The 16,831-nt window shown below is 38.9% G+C and overlaps 1 protein-coding gene across 1 annotated transcript; it reads left to right on the top strand.

Moving 5' to 3' along the window:
• Positions 1–508: 508 nt before the first annotated feature.
• LOC104897547 (histidine kinase 3) lies at positions 509–9,572 on the top strand. The gene is made up of 11 exons (XM_010684440.3): positions 509–1,908; positions 2,904–3,185; positions 3,352–3,521; positions 4,411–4,623; positions 4,757–4,943; positions 5,045–5,096; positions 5,212–5,441; positions 5,553–5,651; positions 5,880–7,012; positions 7,521–7,884; positions 8,970–9,572. Exons 1-10 carry the CDS (start codon positions 1,423–1,425, stop codon positions 7,777–7,779), a joined length of 3,111 nt encoding a protein of 1,036 aa, XP_010682742.1. The 5' UTR covers positions 509–1,422; the 3' UTR covers positions 7,780–7,884; positions 8,970–9,572.
• The last annotated feature ends 7,259 nt before the right edge of the window (positions 9,573–16,831 follow it).

Genomic DNA, 16,831 nt, shown 5'->3' with positions numbered 1-16,831 from the left:
ACTCCATTGCGCCTCTCATGTCGTGCCGAACTAGAAGAGGCTCATGTTAGACTTGACATACTCATGCAGGTCGGGTCAAATTCATGCCGACCTCCGAGCTAGCTTGCAAAACAATCATATTTGTAAGACGAAAAAGAAGAATAAGGTTAATAGCAAAGTGCTCAAGTATTACGGTGAAAATAGCCAAATAGGTTAGCACTTAGCAGTTAGCACCAAGTAAAAAAATAAAAATATGGTGAAAACGGATACACAAAAATACATAAATATGCAATCTTTTCTTTGTCCTACAATTATTATACATGAAGTATTATCTTTTAAGGAAATTATAATATAATATATACTTCAATTCTATGATATTATCTCAACGAATTTAGAAATAGTTTATTTGGACGTAATGGACATACACCGATAATTGCTTGTTGCTAGCAGACATTTCCACAACCATTAATAACATATTATTTCTTTTTTACTGTACTACTATTACTATATATTATAGCCTAGAAGTTATTTCTTAGATTTTATTACTATATCATATGCTTTGGTCATTTTTTACAAAATTTGTTCTTTTTCTAGTAGCAGATTCTTCTTCAACTATATGTATTAAAACACTCTCAAAAAATAATACCCTTGAATTATTGTGTAATCTAAACCTTAACAAATGATTCCCAATTCTTCCTCAGTTTGATTTGTATAGCTTTCAAAGTGTCAAAATCTGCAACAACCGACCACATGTTTGATTAATTATTGCTTGATGCTCCAAATTTTAGGATTTCCAAAGGACAGATAAGTTGGTGATAAGCTTTAGATTTCCTTGTAAAAAATTGCAACTTTTTTGAAAAAATAAATATGAATTATGGGTTTTACTCAAATTTGATAAAAAAAATTCTGGGTTTTACTTAATTTTTCCTGATTTTGTGCTCCTGCACCCATTTCTTGATCTGGGTTGTGGTTGGTTACTAAGAGGATAAGCCCAAATTCTGTCTGTTTGGTAAAGGAAATTTGGAATCTTTTGTTTTTGGGATTCCTTGATTCTCCTCTTTCTTTCTGTGGGTTGGTTAAATTTTTTTTGGGGTATAATTTTTCTTGCTTAATTTTGCTACTTGTTGCATTTATTTCACTTTCTCTCACTTTTTTTTTATAAAAAAAAGTATAATTTTGGTAGCTAATACTTTGATGGAGGATAAGTTGGCATCTTCTTGTGTTTTCTGGTCTTTAATCTGTTTCTTAGTGGTGGGATATAGGAAAAGTGGGGTGTGAGAGCTCATCTTAGCTTAAATTTGTTATACCCTTTTTCTTCATATTCTTATCCCTCTTTATTTTATGCACTTATTATTCTCTTCAAAATTTGATTATTTTTTTGAGTTGGGTGTCCTTGTTTCTCTCTATTCCACCTGAATTTTGCCTCTTGAGATACTACTGTGGATGAGTTTGCTTCATATTGTTGGTTTTGGGTTTAAGGTGGGCCATGTTCTTCTAATGATATGTTGTTGGTTTATCTCTGTGATCCCCATGAATTGGCTTATTAATGGTGGGTTAATGGATGCTAAGCCTAGTTTGGTTGGTGATGATGGGAAAGTTTTGAGTGATTGGTGGGAGAAAATTATTGGTAGTAGCTGCAAGATCCATCATCACTATTACCATTATATTGGGTCAAAAAAGTTGAGAAAAACATGGTGGAAAAAGTTATTAGTTGCTTGGGTTGTTTTGTGGATCATAGTTTGTTTATCAATCTTCTGGTATATGAGTTCACAAGCTTTTGAAAAGAGGAAAGAAGCTCTAGCAAGTATGTGTGATGAGAGAGCTAGGATGTTGCAGGATCAGTTTAATGTCAGTATGAATCATATTCAAGCTATGTCCATCTTAATTTCTACTTTTCACCATGGCAAATTTCCATCTGCTATTGATCAGGTAAAAATTTCAACCTTGTTTGTTGTTTTACCGTGAAGTATGTTGCTCCTTGGTCATTCTTTCTGATGAAATTTCACCTTGCTGCTTTGATAGCTTCATTTATGTATCAGATTTACATTTAGTCATTTATCTGTAAATGGCTTTTATGAAAAAAGTAATTAGGAATAATGGGTATAATTATTATGTTAGTGAGCTGAGTATCCAAGCTTTTGCAGTATGTGATACCATTAAACTGAGTATTATTTGGGTCTCTTACAGTGATTAACTTGAAAAGTTTGTACTTCCGCTATTAGAGGAGCTAGTGGCCTGAGGATGTTGTATTTCTTTCTTGAGTTTAACTCAAAACTTGCATATTTTCCATCTCATTGCTGGTATTGAGTAGAGCAGGCAATTCTGGTAAACAGGTTGTATTTGGTCTCATGTTGATTTTAGGTGGTTCATAAAATATATAAAAAACCAAATAAGCTGTAGAATAGTTACATAATATGCTAAATTGGTCAATTGCGATGGGTTCCTGTTGATATCATGTTTTTCTGTCAGGTTCGAGTTTCTGTGAGCAACTTTGTTTTTGTGTTGTATCGTTTACAACCGTGTTGTTGTGTTGGGTAAAATATTGCTAGCTCTAGTAATAGGCCATTAGATGCTAACTACGGTAGAATTGGAATTTGAAGCTTTTTCACTTAGGATGGCTTGAGGAATAGGAAAATCCAGTACAAATTCTTCTAAGCTCTTCATGTTATCCGACATTGCAGTATATGATTCCAAAAAATGAGGTATGTTGGTTATTTGTGTAAGTTACCCTACAAGAGATAGCTGCTGCTCTGGTAAAAATATAAGAATAGCATAGGCCTTTGGGTGGTGATACTTTTTTTCTTCAGATTTTAGGATATGATCTGTGATTCTTTGTTCCTTTGGATTAATTCTGGATTTATACGTATCCTATCTCATCGCCAGTATTAGGCCATCAGTATCTAACTCAGCTGAACTTTGAACAGAGAACTTTTGCAATATACACTGAGAGAACTGCTTTCGAGCGCCCCCTAACAAGCGGGGTTGCATATGCTGTGAAAGTGCTCCACTCTGAAAGAGAACAATTCGAGAAGCAACACGGCTGGACGATTAAGAGGATGGATACTGTTGAACAAAAACCTGTTCATAAGGATGATTATGCTGTGGAAAAGCTGGAGTCTTCTCCAATTCAAGAAGAGTATGCCCCTGTCATCTTTGCGCAAGATATCATAAAACATGTGGTTTCTGTGGATGTGCTTTCTGGAAAGGTAAATTCCTATTTCTTGGCTTCCTGTGCCACCCTATGCTTTTTCCATGATCTATGTATATTTTGAGTCCATTTGAGCTGTGATTGATGATGGTCATTTGAACTCAAAAGCTCGTCAGCAAGTAACTGTTTGGTAATTTGATCTTGGTTGGCTTGTGTATTGGTAGGAGGATCGTGAAAATGTATTGCGTGCAAGAGCATCTGGAAAGGGAGTTCTCACCGCCCCTTTCCCATTGCTCAAAACAGGCCGCCTTGGAGTTATTTTAACTTTTGCAGTGTATAAAAGAGATCTTCCTTCCAATGCTACCCCAGATGAACGAATTCAGGCTGCTGATGGGTATGTATGACTGTTCCTTTTGCTATCTTGTATACGAGCTACATCCTACAGTACCTTCCTACTTCTTTGAGACCTAAAAAATTCCCGGGAATAAAAAACCACATGTTTGATGCTTATTTCCCGCAAGCATCAAGTGACATCAACTAGAGAATCTTTCTTTAGCATTGTGCACAATAGAAAAAATGGAAAGGAAATTATTCCATGGATACCTTGAGCTGGAAATTATCCTGACTTCTATCAAGTACATGAGAGTTATCCTAAGGTTGTGTAATTTGTCTTTGTGATACTTTTGTTGAGCGGAATGGGAAAAGAGTTTCTAACACTGCTTATTAAGTCGAATAGTCAATTTAAAACAAGAAAAAGAATATGATTCAGCTCCCTGTACGTAGTTAAGAAGCTAATGAAGGATTAATACTAACCTCTGCTTTCTCTTTTAGCAAGGCGTAGGTGTGATGCTTACTAGATTTTGATAATTGTTATTAATCCTATATTACATGAGGTAGCAGTTTGCAACATATAGAACAATATTGAAAGCCATGCTTGTGATTGTGGATTTGTGGTAATGGCTGCAAAGTGGAAGAAGATACCTTTTAACTGTAGCCATTGTCAACAGAGGATGAGGAGATCATGAGATCTCAACAGGTCAGAGTCTCAGAGTTCTGCCTTATGTGAAACATAATCCTGTCTTTTTGTATAACCATTTCTATAACTACACTTACTATGCGACCTGTCATATTCCTGCAAAATGTGAATTTTGATGGTGTATTGATCTGTATTCTGTTAAATGCCTGTGAATTACATAGTATTCGTGTCAAAACTACTTGTAACATCCAAAGCTGCTCTAGAACGAAGCATATTATGGAAGATAATAAACAAATGTTTCTGGCAGGTATCTAGGAGGGGTTTTTGACATAGAATCGTTGGTGGAGAAGTTACTTCACCAGCTTGCCAGCAAACAGACTATACTTGTAAATGTGTATGACACAACTAACCGCTCGCACCCGATCAGCATGTATGGTTCGAATGTATCTGGTGATGATCTCGAGCACGTGAGCCCACTGAGCTTTGGAGATCCTTTTAGAAGGCATGAGATGCGTTGTAGGTGAGACACGAAAACTTGGACTGTGATTTTCCTTGTAAAATGGTGCTTGTGAGGGATAGTTTTAAAACTTATGCTGTTTGTCATAGACATCAACTCTAGATTTCATTGGTCATGATATTCTATACTTGTGCAGATTTAAACAGAAACCTCCTTGGCCGTGGTTAGCCATTACGACTGCTGTTGGGATACTAGTGATTGCATTACTTGTTGGTCAGATATTCCATGCAACCGTAAATAGGATTGCCAAAGTGGAGGATGACTACCACGAGATGATGGAGCTTAAGAAACGAGCTGAGGCAGCAGACGTGGCAAAGTCCCAGGTATACACCTTTTCTGTGTTTTCTTTTGTTGTCTGCTAAACAACAATTCTTCAAGCTATCTGTTTTGCCTAAAACTGATTATTTTTTTGTGTGTCCTACAGTTCCTTGCTACTGTGTCTCATGAGATCAGAACCCCCATGAATGGTGTTCTAGGTAATGGTTGTTGTAAATCTCTCTCTCTCTCTCTCTCTCTCTCTCTCTCTCTCTCTCTCAGCCTAGTATATGAGAATGGGAATGTACAATATAATATACATATTAAACTATTCAGGAATGCTTCACATGCTTATGGACACCGACTTGGATGTAACTCAACAAGATTATGTACGGACAGCTCAGGCCAGTGGAAAGGCTCTAGTTTCTCTTATCAATGAGGTTCTTGACCAGGCAAAGATTGAAGCGGGTAAACTTGAGCTAGAAGCTGTTACTTTCGATCTCCGGGCAATTCTAGATGATGTGCTATCCCTCTTTTCAGGGAAGTCTCAAGGGAAAGGAGTAGAGGTAACCACCATTAACCCTTTCTGCCAATGGTTTATTTAACTTGCAGTGCATGATGTTCTGTTTTATTTCCTTTCCGGAGTCAAATTTATGATCTCAATTTTGGCATTTCAGCTTGCAGTCTACATTTCTGAGCAAGTGCCAGAGTTGGTTATTGGTGATCCCGGAAGGTTTCGCCAAATTATTACAAATCTTATGGGAAATTCGATTAAAGTAAGTAATAAGCAGAAGGACAAGCTTCTTATCGTTGTTATAAAGCATTTGAAGACAGCTAAGCTTTGTATATTCATAAGCTCGCACGTAGATATAAAGGAACTTTTTTCATGATGCAGAATGGTTATAAAGTTGAGGCATTTTTCTGTCCAAGCAAACCAATCTGTTTAAGAATTGCTAATTTAGGTAATATATTGCCTAATTAGTTTTATTTTTTCATTGTGACAGTTCACAGAAAGAGGACACATATTTGTGACGGTCCATCTTGTGGAGGAGGTGAGAGATTCAATTGAGGTGGAAACTGAGCTATCACCAAGGAACACCTTAAGTGGTTTGCCTGTCGCAGACAGACGCAGAAGCTGGGCTGGATTGAAAGCTTTCTCTACAGATATACCACCTACTAATTCTTTGGCATTGTCCTCCTCCAATAATCTGGTCAACCTAATTATCTCAGTCGAGGATACAGGTTGTGGCATCCCCGTTGAAGCGCAGCCTCGCATCTTCACTCCCTTCATGCAAGTGGGTCCTAGAAATGGAGGCACGGGCATAGGACTGAGCATAAGCAAGTGCTTGGTTGGCTTAATGAATGGGGAGATTGGATTTGCTAGTTTGCCCAAACTTGGCTCTACCTTTACATTCACTGCCACTTTTAGCAATGGTTGCTCAAGTTCTAATGAAATAAAGAACAAACTATTGAAAAATCAAATTAATTTAGCATCGGCTGAGATTCAAGGCATGACAGCATTGATTATAGACCCAAGACAAGTTCGAGTGAAGGTGGCTAGATATCATTTCCGTCGACTTGGTATCAATGTCGAAGTAGCTTCAGATTTGAACCAAGGTTTTGCTATTATCAGTACCGGAAAGCCGTGCATTGATATGGTGCTTATTGAACAGGAAGTGTGGAACAAGGACTTCAAAGAGGACTCCTTATTGATCAATAGATTGAAAAGTGTCAAGAATGGGAGAAAGCCGCCTAAATTTTTTCTTTTAACTAATAGTATAAGTTGTGCTAGAATGAATTATGCTGCTAGTGGTGTTGATAATCCTTGTATCATCATGAAGCCCCTGAGGGCAAGCATGGTGGCTGCATCATTGCAACGAGTCATGGGTGTTGGAAACAAAGGAAACACCCCCAACGGACAGCTGCCAATATTACCACTCATCCATCTTCTTCGTGGGAGAAAAGTTCTTGTTGTAGATGACAATAGTATCAACCTCAAAGTGGCTGCTGGCGCTTTAAAGAAGTATGGAGCTGAGGTCGATTGTGTAGATAATGGCAAAATAGCTATCGAGAAGCTTTCACCACCACATGATTTTGATGCCTGCTTCATGGACATCCAGATGCCAGAGATGGATGGGTATGTATTTTTCCACTGCTATTAAAGATGCTTTCTTCTATGCCAGTATATATTTTTTTTGTTATCGAGCAATGTGGCTTACAAAAACTTTAAGTGGTCCTTAACAAAAGAATGAATTATGTGTACTAATACCATAGAACAGTGTATATCAATGGCACATCTCACATGCAAGGGAGTTTGGGCACTACTTGAGTGGTTATAATAATTACTAGCTCATCATATATGTACAATTCATGGAAAGTGGCTTGGCTCAAATAATTTCTCTTTTACCATAATTAACATTAACGATCAGGATCACCTTCGTTTCTTTTTCTTATCTGGCATTCTTTTGTTCAGCACTGTAGTACAACCCACTTCAAAAAAATTCTAGATCTCCTACTGAGACTAATACCACAGAATCCGTGCATTCAAAATCCTATAACACAAGCACAAAATAGTATATATATAGTGTCTTGAAGCCTGTGCTCTGTAGGCCACAGATGACTGATATGGAATATATGCAATGCAGATTTGAGGCTACTAAAAGAATCCGTGGAAGAGAGCATTATGTCAATGAGCGTATCCAACATGGTGAAGCAACAACTGAAGCCTTTGCAAACATTTCTCACTGGCATGTGCCTATTTTGGCCATGACTGCAGATGTTATCCAAGCTACTCAAGAGGAATGCCTAAAGTGTGGAATGGATGGGTATGTCTCAAAACCATTTGAAGCGGAACAGCTTTATCGTGAAGTGTCACGCTTTTTCAGCGAAAACACATCACAATGAGTAGGCCTCTTAACTTCTCAGAGAGTTCCTCAGACGACACAAGCGCAAGCTTCTTGCCTGCTGGATGCTTCAGGATTCATAATTGGTCTTCTATCTTGCATAAAAGTAAGATTTTCATCATTTATACTCTTACATTTTGTTTGGTATTTTTTAAATAAAGGAATGAAAAAGAAAGGAAGAGAAAGGAAAAGAATAGAAGAGAAGGTAGTTGTAGTTTCTAATGTTTGGTATAATTAGTGGATTTGAGAGGAATCACATGTTTGGTTGTCATTAGTAAAGGGAAGGAAGGAAATAAGAAAACATAGGTAAAAGCTTCTTAGCTTTCTTTCCAGTCAAATTCCTCCGATTTTGGAAGGAAAAGAAAGCAAGGATTTAAGAGTATTATTTTCCTTCCACTTCCTCTCCTTTCCAATCAAACCCCTCTTATTTTCTTTTACCAAACATGAGAAAGTTTGTTTTTACCTTTCCTTTCCTTTCTTTTCCATCCAAATCCTTCCTACCAAACAAAGCCTTGGTAAACAGGTCTTAAGCTCTATAGAATGTGAAGTTTTATTAGGAAGCCAAAAAACAAATATTTGTAGTTTACTTTTCTGATTTATATTTCTACACCTGTTCAGTCTTTACTTCTGATTTTTACTGGCTAAAATTATCTTTACTGGCTAAAACTATCTTTACTAATTTGTTTTTTGATTAAAATTTATTATTTCTTGTTATCTAGTGATCTTTTCTTGTGCAGTTTTAGTAACTGATTTTTGCGATTAAAACTGAAATTTGCACCTATTTATTTAAGTTGAAGTGAACATGACCGTAGTTGCACATGCTTGTATTTAAGAAGCGTACAGCAAGTAGCAATGAAAACCAATTATCTAAACATCAATGTTCAAGTCTTAGCAATTACTTTACGGTAACGATTTATTTCAAGGTAATTTTAGTTGGTAAGACCGTATTAGTTCTCAATATTTGCCTTGGAAAAATCGCTGCCTTGACTTTTATAATGAATTATCTGGAGAACCTGCTTACAAGTTTTGACAATCAAAATTGAAAACTTAATGACCCCGAAAAAGAGTGTATGTTTCAGTGTTTACTTCAAATCTTGATACAGTATCACATGGTGTTTACTGTTCATCCATTGCCAAAATTACAAGTAGTCTTTATTTCATTCACTTACACTTTCATGTTTTAACCTGCAGAAAATGATTGGTTTTACATTGAGGATGACACACACCATACTTGATCGGTAACACATATGATTACTTTTGCCGGTACTAACATATTTATAAGATTCTTTCCAACGTGAGCTAGCGTGTAGAATGAATGAAATCCCGAGGTTAGTGAAGGGCCTTCTCGAACCTTTTTTTTTGAGTTCATAGCTCTTCAATGGCTTTGGAAGGATTAGCATGACACGGCTCTGGTGCCCTGATCCTCATTTGGATTGTATCTGAGTTTTTACTTTTTAGCTCCTCTCGAAGGGCGTTTGGAAGGATTTTCATTTCTCGGGTTGGTGCCGTGATCCACAAATGGATAATATATGTTTGTATCATATAGGTTAGAGTTTGCATATTGACAGAGCGTGTAAAGGATGCGCCATGTATAGATTACTCGAATAAAAAAGACTTAGATTATCCTGTAATATAGTGTCACATTTCCTTTACTCACTGAATTTGTGATAGGGAGGAGAAATAGTCATATATAAACAGCATTCGAATGTAACTATTGAATCTGTATGCTCTAGTACAGTTTGTGAGTTGTATATATTCGAATTTTAGTTTAGAAATGTGAGTAAATTCTGGTGATGTTCTTTTTCATGTACTAAGCAAGCAATATTACTGATGAGCTTCACTTCGAAGTTGCAGTAATTTGAATGCAGATATACAGTTTGATTGCAGTGCAGAATACAAAGTTTGACAGTGATCTCCTTCACAATTTTCACTAGCGCAGCAAACTTTCAACCATGAGAAATCAAAGTGGAATGGACAGAAAAGTAAAAGAAAAACTTTAATGCACTGATTTGTTCTTTAGATTTAGTCAAATATGTATTTTAAGAGAACAATTGAAATCATATGCATGAGTTGAAACGAGAACATGGTGGAAAATGATATAGAGGTATATTTGTGGTTGAACATTAGATATACAAAACTACCTCTAGAAGATATTTTTTTAGGAAACATTGACATCCTAAGTCCTAACCACCTAAGAATCATCCTTAGTAATTTCGAGTTTCTCAAGAAATTCCCAAACAAAAAACATCGTCAAGTCCGAAAAATTAAAAATTAGTCCAAATATATAATCAAATTTGAATAAGATATATACTAAATAAGGTTTAGAAGACATTTCAAGACAATGTAGAAGGTTTTAAGCACGCAAGAATCATTTTAGTGCCTTACAAGGCTCTCAAGAAGATGTTAGATAATAAATTTCGACAGATTACAAAAAAAAATCAATACAAACCCTAAAATAGCCAAATTTGAAACATATAAGCCACCCTTTTCAGATATTCTTGAGGTTCGGGCAACAAATCATATGGAATAAATCTTTGCGTCATTGGAAAACTTATAAAAGCTAATTCATGCTTAATAACGAGCATATGATGATCTTCATAGCTATTTTGGGGGTTAAAAGAGAGATATACGCAACAAATCGTATATATATTTTTAATACAATCTAGAGGGTTCCAACCTTTTGAGATTCATTCCAAAGCCTTCTCAGACCCTTGAGAGGTCATGGACAAAGTGTATCATTAGGTCTGGAAAATTCTACGAATAGCTTCAAAATAGCCAAATTTAAAGCCTAATTCACATTTTGAGACAAAATTCGAGAAAACATTTCGAAAACATATCACGCATAAGAGCAGGCATTTGCTAGCCTTCGTAGCTACTTTCTGATTCAATGGAATGTATAACAAACAAGCTGTAGAAAACATTTTAAGGTAAGCAAGGGTTGTCAACCACTCGAGAATTGGCATATACCGAAACAATAATATATCACTAGGTTCATAGGATGCTAATTGAAATCATTTCCATGCTTAACAACGGACGTATGATTTTGGAGCTATTTCGGGTTGAACTTGGACTATACAAGAGAGGATGTCAAAGGTAATTATTAGGCAATGTAAAAGGTCCTAACCAATCGAGAGCCATTGTAAAATTTCGCAAGGCCCTCGAATTTTTTTTGAATAATTAACATTGCTGGCCTTGAAATGAAATCATAAAAATAACCCCAACATATAGACAATCTGAAGGTTAAATTACTGATTTTGGATCTTATTTCAGGACCCTGACAATAAACCCATGAGATGCTTCATGGTTGGTCATATCATACTATATGAAAGTCATTAAACATCCTAGGGTCATAAAGTGGTGTCGAGAGGCCTGTAGATTGACTTTGAATTTAGATCCATATTTTAATTTCTAAACAAAAATTATAAGGCCATCATTTTTAAACCTGATTTGTCTTCTTTTTGACACGTTGCACATCAAATGACAAAGTGAATTATAATCAACCCCATATATGCATTATAGTAAGTCAATTTGTGCTTGTTAGTAACACATATATGCATTAGCCATTGACATCATTACTACCTTAGCAGTTCTTACAGCAACTCTAACCATAAACTAATAATAAGACACATCACCTATAAAAATTTGCAATATGAAAAACCCTCTCTAATTACATAAAAGGCATAGATGCGAGATAAAGACATCTATATTAATGACATCTTCATCAACATTCATCATGTAGTAGTTTTTGCTCTAGCTAAATTAATGCCCTCATATATTTTATAACTGTTGGATTATATACGTGTATAGCGAATATTTACCATGTTTTGTATTAGCTTTGGGCTCCTTGTTATGTATATGAATTAGGGAGTAAGTTAGGCCCATGTGGCACTTGACATGTATATTTCTAGGGCTGTATATATCTTGCGCCAGAGATACGAAATACACAAGATTAAACACTCCAAAACACTTGCCGTCGTTAGCTGCGTTTACATGGTATCAGAGCCGGAATAATAACCGGTACTCGTCGGATTTTTTTCTCTTCATCTCGTCGGAATTCTCGCATCACCCGCGTGAATCGTCGGATTCTGTTTGTCGTGATGGGAGACGAAAAAAAGGTTATTGAAGGAGCGAAGAATGAATGGATGGTGAATTCTTCGTCGCCATATTTTTTGGGTTCCGGTGACCAGCCCGGAAACATGATTACTCATGTTGTTTTCACTGGGGAAAATTACGTGAGTTGGGCCAGAGCGATGACTCTCTCGCTTCGCGCAAGGCGGAAATACGGTTTCGTCGATGGTACGATTTCAAAACCGAGCGAACCTGTCGCTCTCCTTGACTGGGATACGGTTCACTCCATGATTGTGTCATGGATGCTGCGGAGTATGGAACCAAAAATTGCTGCCACTAGACCCTTACATGAGAATGCGAAGGACCTGTGGGATTATCTTGAGCGGAGGTTTTGTGTTGCGAACGGGCCGCGCATACAACAAATAAAGGGAGCAATTACAGATTGTAAACAAACTGAGAACATGACCATTGATGCTTATTACACGAAACTTATGGGACTATATGATGAGTTGGCACGGTTGAAGCCGTTGCCTTCTTGTGTGTGCAATAAATGTGAATGTGAATTGGCGTTGAAATTATCGAAAGATCGTGACGATGAAATTTTTCATCAGTTCCTGATCGGTTTGGATGGTAAAAGCTATGGTGCTGTGAGGACCAATTTACTTTCACAGCAGCCTTTGGGCGACATTAACCGCGCTTATCAATCACTTGTGCAAGAAGAACGTTCTCGAGCCATGGCAAGTGGGCGACCGAACACTGACAACGTACATGCCTTATATGCACAAGGTGAGCGTGGGAAAGGGAAACTCGAAAGGGTTGATAAGAGCAAACTAACCTGCCCTCACTGTAAACAAAAAGGCCACGAGATTGGCACATGTTTTAAAATTCATGGCAATCCGCCATGGTATGAGGAGCGTATCCGGGCTCGTCAATCTGCCCGTGGAGATGGGGGTGTCGCTGGTTCTTCGACACGGAGTGATGGAGGTGCTGCTGGGCCTGGAGGTGCGGCTGGGTCTGCTGGGCAGCGTGGTGCAGGGGGGGCTGTTCGAGCTCACGCTGTAAGTGACGGGGTTTTTGACGCACCGGATGGCCGAGGTACTCCACTTGCTAGTCTGACTCCCGAGCAAGTGGAGGCCCTTATGACACTTATGAATTACAAGGAGCAGCCTTTGACTGAGCGAATGACAGGTGAGACATGTGCTACGGAGTGGATTATAGACACAGGGGCCTCGCATCATATTACTGGCACGCTTTCTCTTTTGAGCAATGTGCGTGATGTTCAAGGTCGCCCTGTGGGCCTTCCAGATGGAAATTCGGTTATGGCTACCCAGGAAGGGGATGTGTATCTTACAGATTGTTTGGTTTTACGTGATGTGTTATTTGTTCCTGCATTTCATTGCAACTTGATATCTGTTTCTCATTTGGTGTGTGATAATTGTTGTGTTGTCCAATTCACTCCCTCTTTATGTGCTATACAGGACCGACCTTCAGGGACTCTGATTGGAGCAGGTGAACGGCGAGGGGGGCTTTACTTCTTCCGCAAGGTGGCTATGGTGCAAGCAGTTAGTGTGCCTGACATTAGTGATTTTGACTTGTGGCATCAAAGGTTAGGTCATCCTTCGGAGAGAGTTGTGAAGATGCTTCCTGCTATAAAATCTAGTACCTCTAAGAAGAAATTGAATAATGTGTGTGGTGTTTGTCCTATGGCTAAACAGACTCGTGATAGTTTCCCTGTTAGTTTGAATAAAGCTAGTTGTTTATTTGAAATGATACATTGTGACTTGTGGGGGCCCTATAGTGTACCCTCCTCCTGTGGAGCGGTTTATTTTTTGACTATTGTTGATGATTACTCACGTGCTGTGTGGGTGTATTTGTTGCGAAATAAAACTGAGGTTGATCACTATTTTCATTCTTTCTTTGCCTTGATATCTCGTCAAATTGATGCCATTGTTAAAGTTGTTCGGAGTGATAATGGGACTGAGTTTAATTTTATGAAGGAATTTTTTAACCAAAGTGGGATTATCTTTCAAACCTCTTGTACTGGGACTCCTAAACAAAATGGGAGGGTTGAGCGCAAACACCGCCATATTTTGAATGTGAGTCGAGCTTTGATGTTTCAGGCTAATTTACCTGTTGATTTTTGGGGTGAATGTGTTCTCACAGTTGTGCATTTGATTAATCGCACTCCTTCGGGTGTCTTGGGAAATAAAACGCCTTATGAAATGATATTTGGGCATCCTCCTGATTTTGATCTGTTACGTGTCTTTGGGTGTTTATGTTTTGCTCATAACCAAAAAGCCAAAAAGGATAAGTTTGCTCCCCGGGGTCGCAAATGTGTTTTTCTTGGGTATTCTACTGGGAAGAAAGGGTGGAAAGTTTATGACTTGGAGACTGGGGACATGTTTGTGTCGCGTGATGTGCAATTTTTTGAGACTTCTTTTCCCTACATTACTTCCTCCTCTATTTCTGCTTCTGACCCCTTCTCTTCTTTCTCGGATGAACCACAAAATTTACCCCGCTCCACCAACGGCCCAAATTTTAGCCCAGACCCCACTGAACTTAGTCCAGGCCCTACTGAACCTCGTCCCGACCCCGCTGAGCCCAGTCTCGTTCCTACTGATCCACCTCAGCCGGATCCCGTGTCCTCTCCAGCGCTGGGTCCAGCGCTTACTTTGCCCGCGTTTGGCCCAGCGTCTGACGCTGCACTTGGGCCGTGTGCAGCCCCTAGTGGTGATGTTGTTTCTAATGAGGTTTTTGGGCCCTCTAGTGGTGATGTTGTTTCTGATGAGGTCTCTGATGATGATCCTCCTATGGGTCGTGGCCATCGTGCTAAACAGCCCAATGTGTTGTTGAAGGATTATTTGGTGCATTCTGTGGATGTGACAAGCCCCTCTCTAGGTTCATTACATACTCCGAGTCCCTCAGGTACTACTCCTTATTCTATAGCTCATGTTGTGAATTGTGATAATTTTTCTCTGCGCCATCGTGCTTTTCTTGCTGCAGTTGAAGAGGGTGTTGAACCAGCTAGTTTTAAACAAGCTATGGAGTCTCCTGGATGGCGGGAGGCAATGCAGAAGGAAATTAGTGCTTTGGAGGATAATAAGACCTGGGTTATGACTCCTCTTCCTCCTGGGAAGAAAGCTCTTGGTTGTAAGTGGGTATACAAAATCAAATATAATTCTGATGGCAGTGTTGAACGTCTCAAAGCTCGCTTGGTTATTCTGGGAAACCATCAGGTGGAGGGGATTGACTACAATGAGACTTTTGCTCCTGTGGCTAAGGTGGTGACTGTTCGAGCTTTTCTTGCAGTAGCTGCTGCTCACGACTGGGAAGTGCATCAGATGGATGTCCATAATGCATTCCTTCATGGTGATCTGGACGAAGAGGTATATATGAAGCTTCCTCCCGGTTTCTCTACTAGTTATCCTGGTCAAGTCTGTAAGCTCCAAAAATCTCTTTATGGGCTTCGTCAGGCTCCTCGGTGTTGGTTTGCCAAACTTGCCGCCTCCCTGCGCCAGTATGGGTTTTCTCATTCTTACTCTGATTATTCTCTCTTCACTTATTGTCGTGGTTCTGTTCGACTCAATATTCTTGTCTATGTTGATGATCTCATTATTTCTGGTAATGACCCTGCTGCTCTTTCTGCTTTTAAAACCTATCTTGGTGAGTGTTTTCGCATGAAGGATCTGGGTCTCTTGAAATATTTTCTTGGTATTGAGGTTGCTCGTGGGCCCGATGGTTTTTTCTTGACCCAACGTAAGTATGCTCTGGATATTATCTCTGAAATGGGGCTCTTGGGTGCTCGCCCCGCGGATACTCCTCTCGAGCAAAATCATAACTTAGCTCGGGCAGACGGTCCTCTCTATTCGGATATTGCTCAATATCGGCGCCTTGTGGGCCGCCTCATCTACTTGGCGTTTACTCGCCCTGATTTGGCTTATGTTGTTCATGTGCTTGCCCAGTTTATGCATGAGCCTCGCCAACAACATTGGGACGCTGCCCTTCGGGTTGTTCGCTATTTGAAAAGGGTCTCCTGGCCAAGGTATTGTTTTGTCTTCTTCATCTGATCTGCATCTGAGTGCTTGGTGTGATTCTGATTGGGCGAGTTGCCCCTTGACTCGTCGCTCTGTTACCGGCTGGCTAGTCTTCCTTGGTTCATCTCCTATTTCTTGGAAGACTCGCAAACAACATACTGTTTCCCGCTCATCTGCAGAGGCCGAGTATCGCTCCATGGCCGATGTGACTGCTGAACTTAAGTGGCTCCGTGCTCTTCTTCGTAGTCTGGGCGTTTCCTCCCCTGGTGCCTGTTCTCTCTTCTGTGACAGTAAATCTGCTCTTTATATCGCCCAAAATCCGGTATTTCATGAACGGACTAAACATATAGAGGTCGACTGCCACTTCATTCGCGACGCTATCAATGCTGGTCTTATTGCTGCTTCTCATGTTTCTACTACAGAGCAGCTTGTTGATATCTTCACCAAGGCTCTTGGCACCCGCCAATTTTTGCATTTGCTCGGCAAGTTGGGCATTAGTAATCCCCATGCTCCAACTTGAGGGGGGGTGTTGGATTATATACGTGTATAGCGAATATTTACCATGTTTTGTATTAGCTTTGGGCTCCTTGTTATGTATATGAATTAGGGAGTAAGTTAGGCCCATGTGGCACTTGACATGTATATTTCTAGGGCTGTATATATCTTGCGCCAGAGATACGAAATACACAAGATTAAACACTCCAAAACACTTGCCGTCGTTAGCTGCGTTTACAATAACCTAGTCTTTGGCAAGGTAATAATACAAGTTCTCGTCAAAAAAAAAAAAGTAATTATACAAGTGTACTTTACATTTCTTATCATCAATTTTCAAAATAAGCATCTAGCATCATATAACTTTTAATGTACTAATCCAAAAATTAAAAAACTAAACGTAACATCTAAAAAAATCTTAATATAACCTGTTAAAAGTAAACACCATTTAATTTTTAA

This window comes from Beta vulgaris, chromosome 6, assembly GCF_026745355.1.
Source record: "Beta vulgaris subsp. vulgaris cultivar EL10 chromosome 6, EL10.2, whole genome shotgun sequence".
Classification (NCBI taxonomy): Eukaryota; Viridiplantae; Streptophyta; class Magnoliopsida; order Caryophyllales; family Amaranthaceae; genus Beta; species Beta vulgaris.
This window is presented reverse-complemented; position numbering and strand designations above follow the sequence as displayed.

Coding starts and splice junctions, on each gene's coding strand:
- LOC104897547 (XM_010684440.3), top strand. CDS start 1,423: ATGAGTTTGCTTCATATTGTTGGTTTTGGGTTTAAGGTGGGCCATGTT. Junction 5,097..5,211: donor CCCCATGAATGGTGTTCTAG/GTAATGGTTGTT, acceptor TAAACTATTCAG/GAATGCTTCACATGCTTATG. Junction 5,442..5,552: donor CTCAAGGGAAAGGAGTAGAG/GTAACCACCATT, acceptor TTGGCATTTCAG/CTTGCAGTCTACATTTCTGA.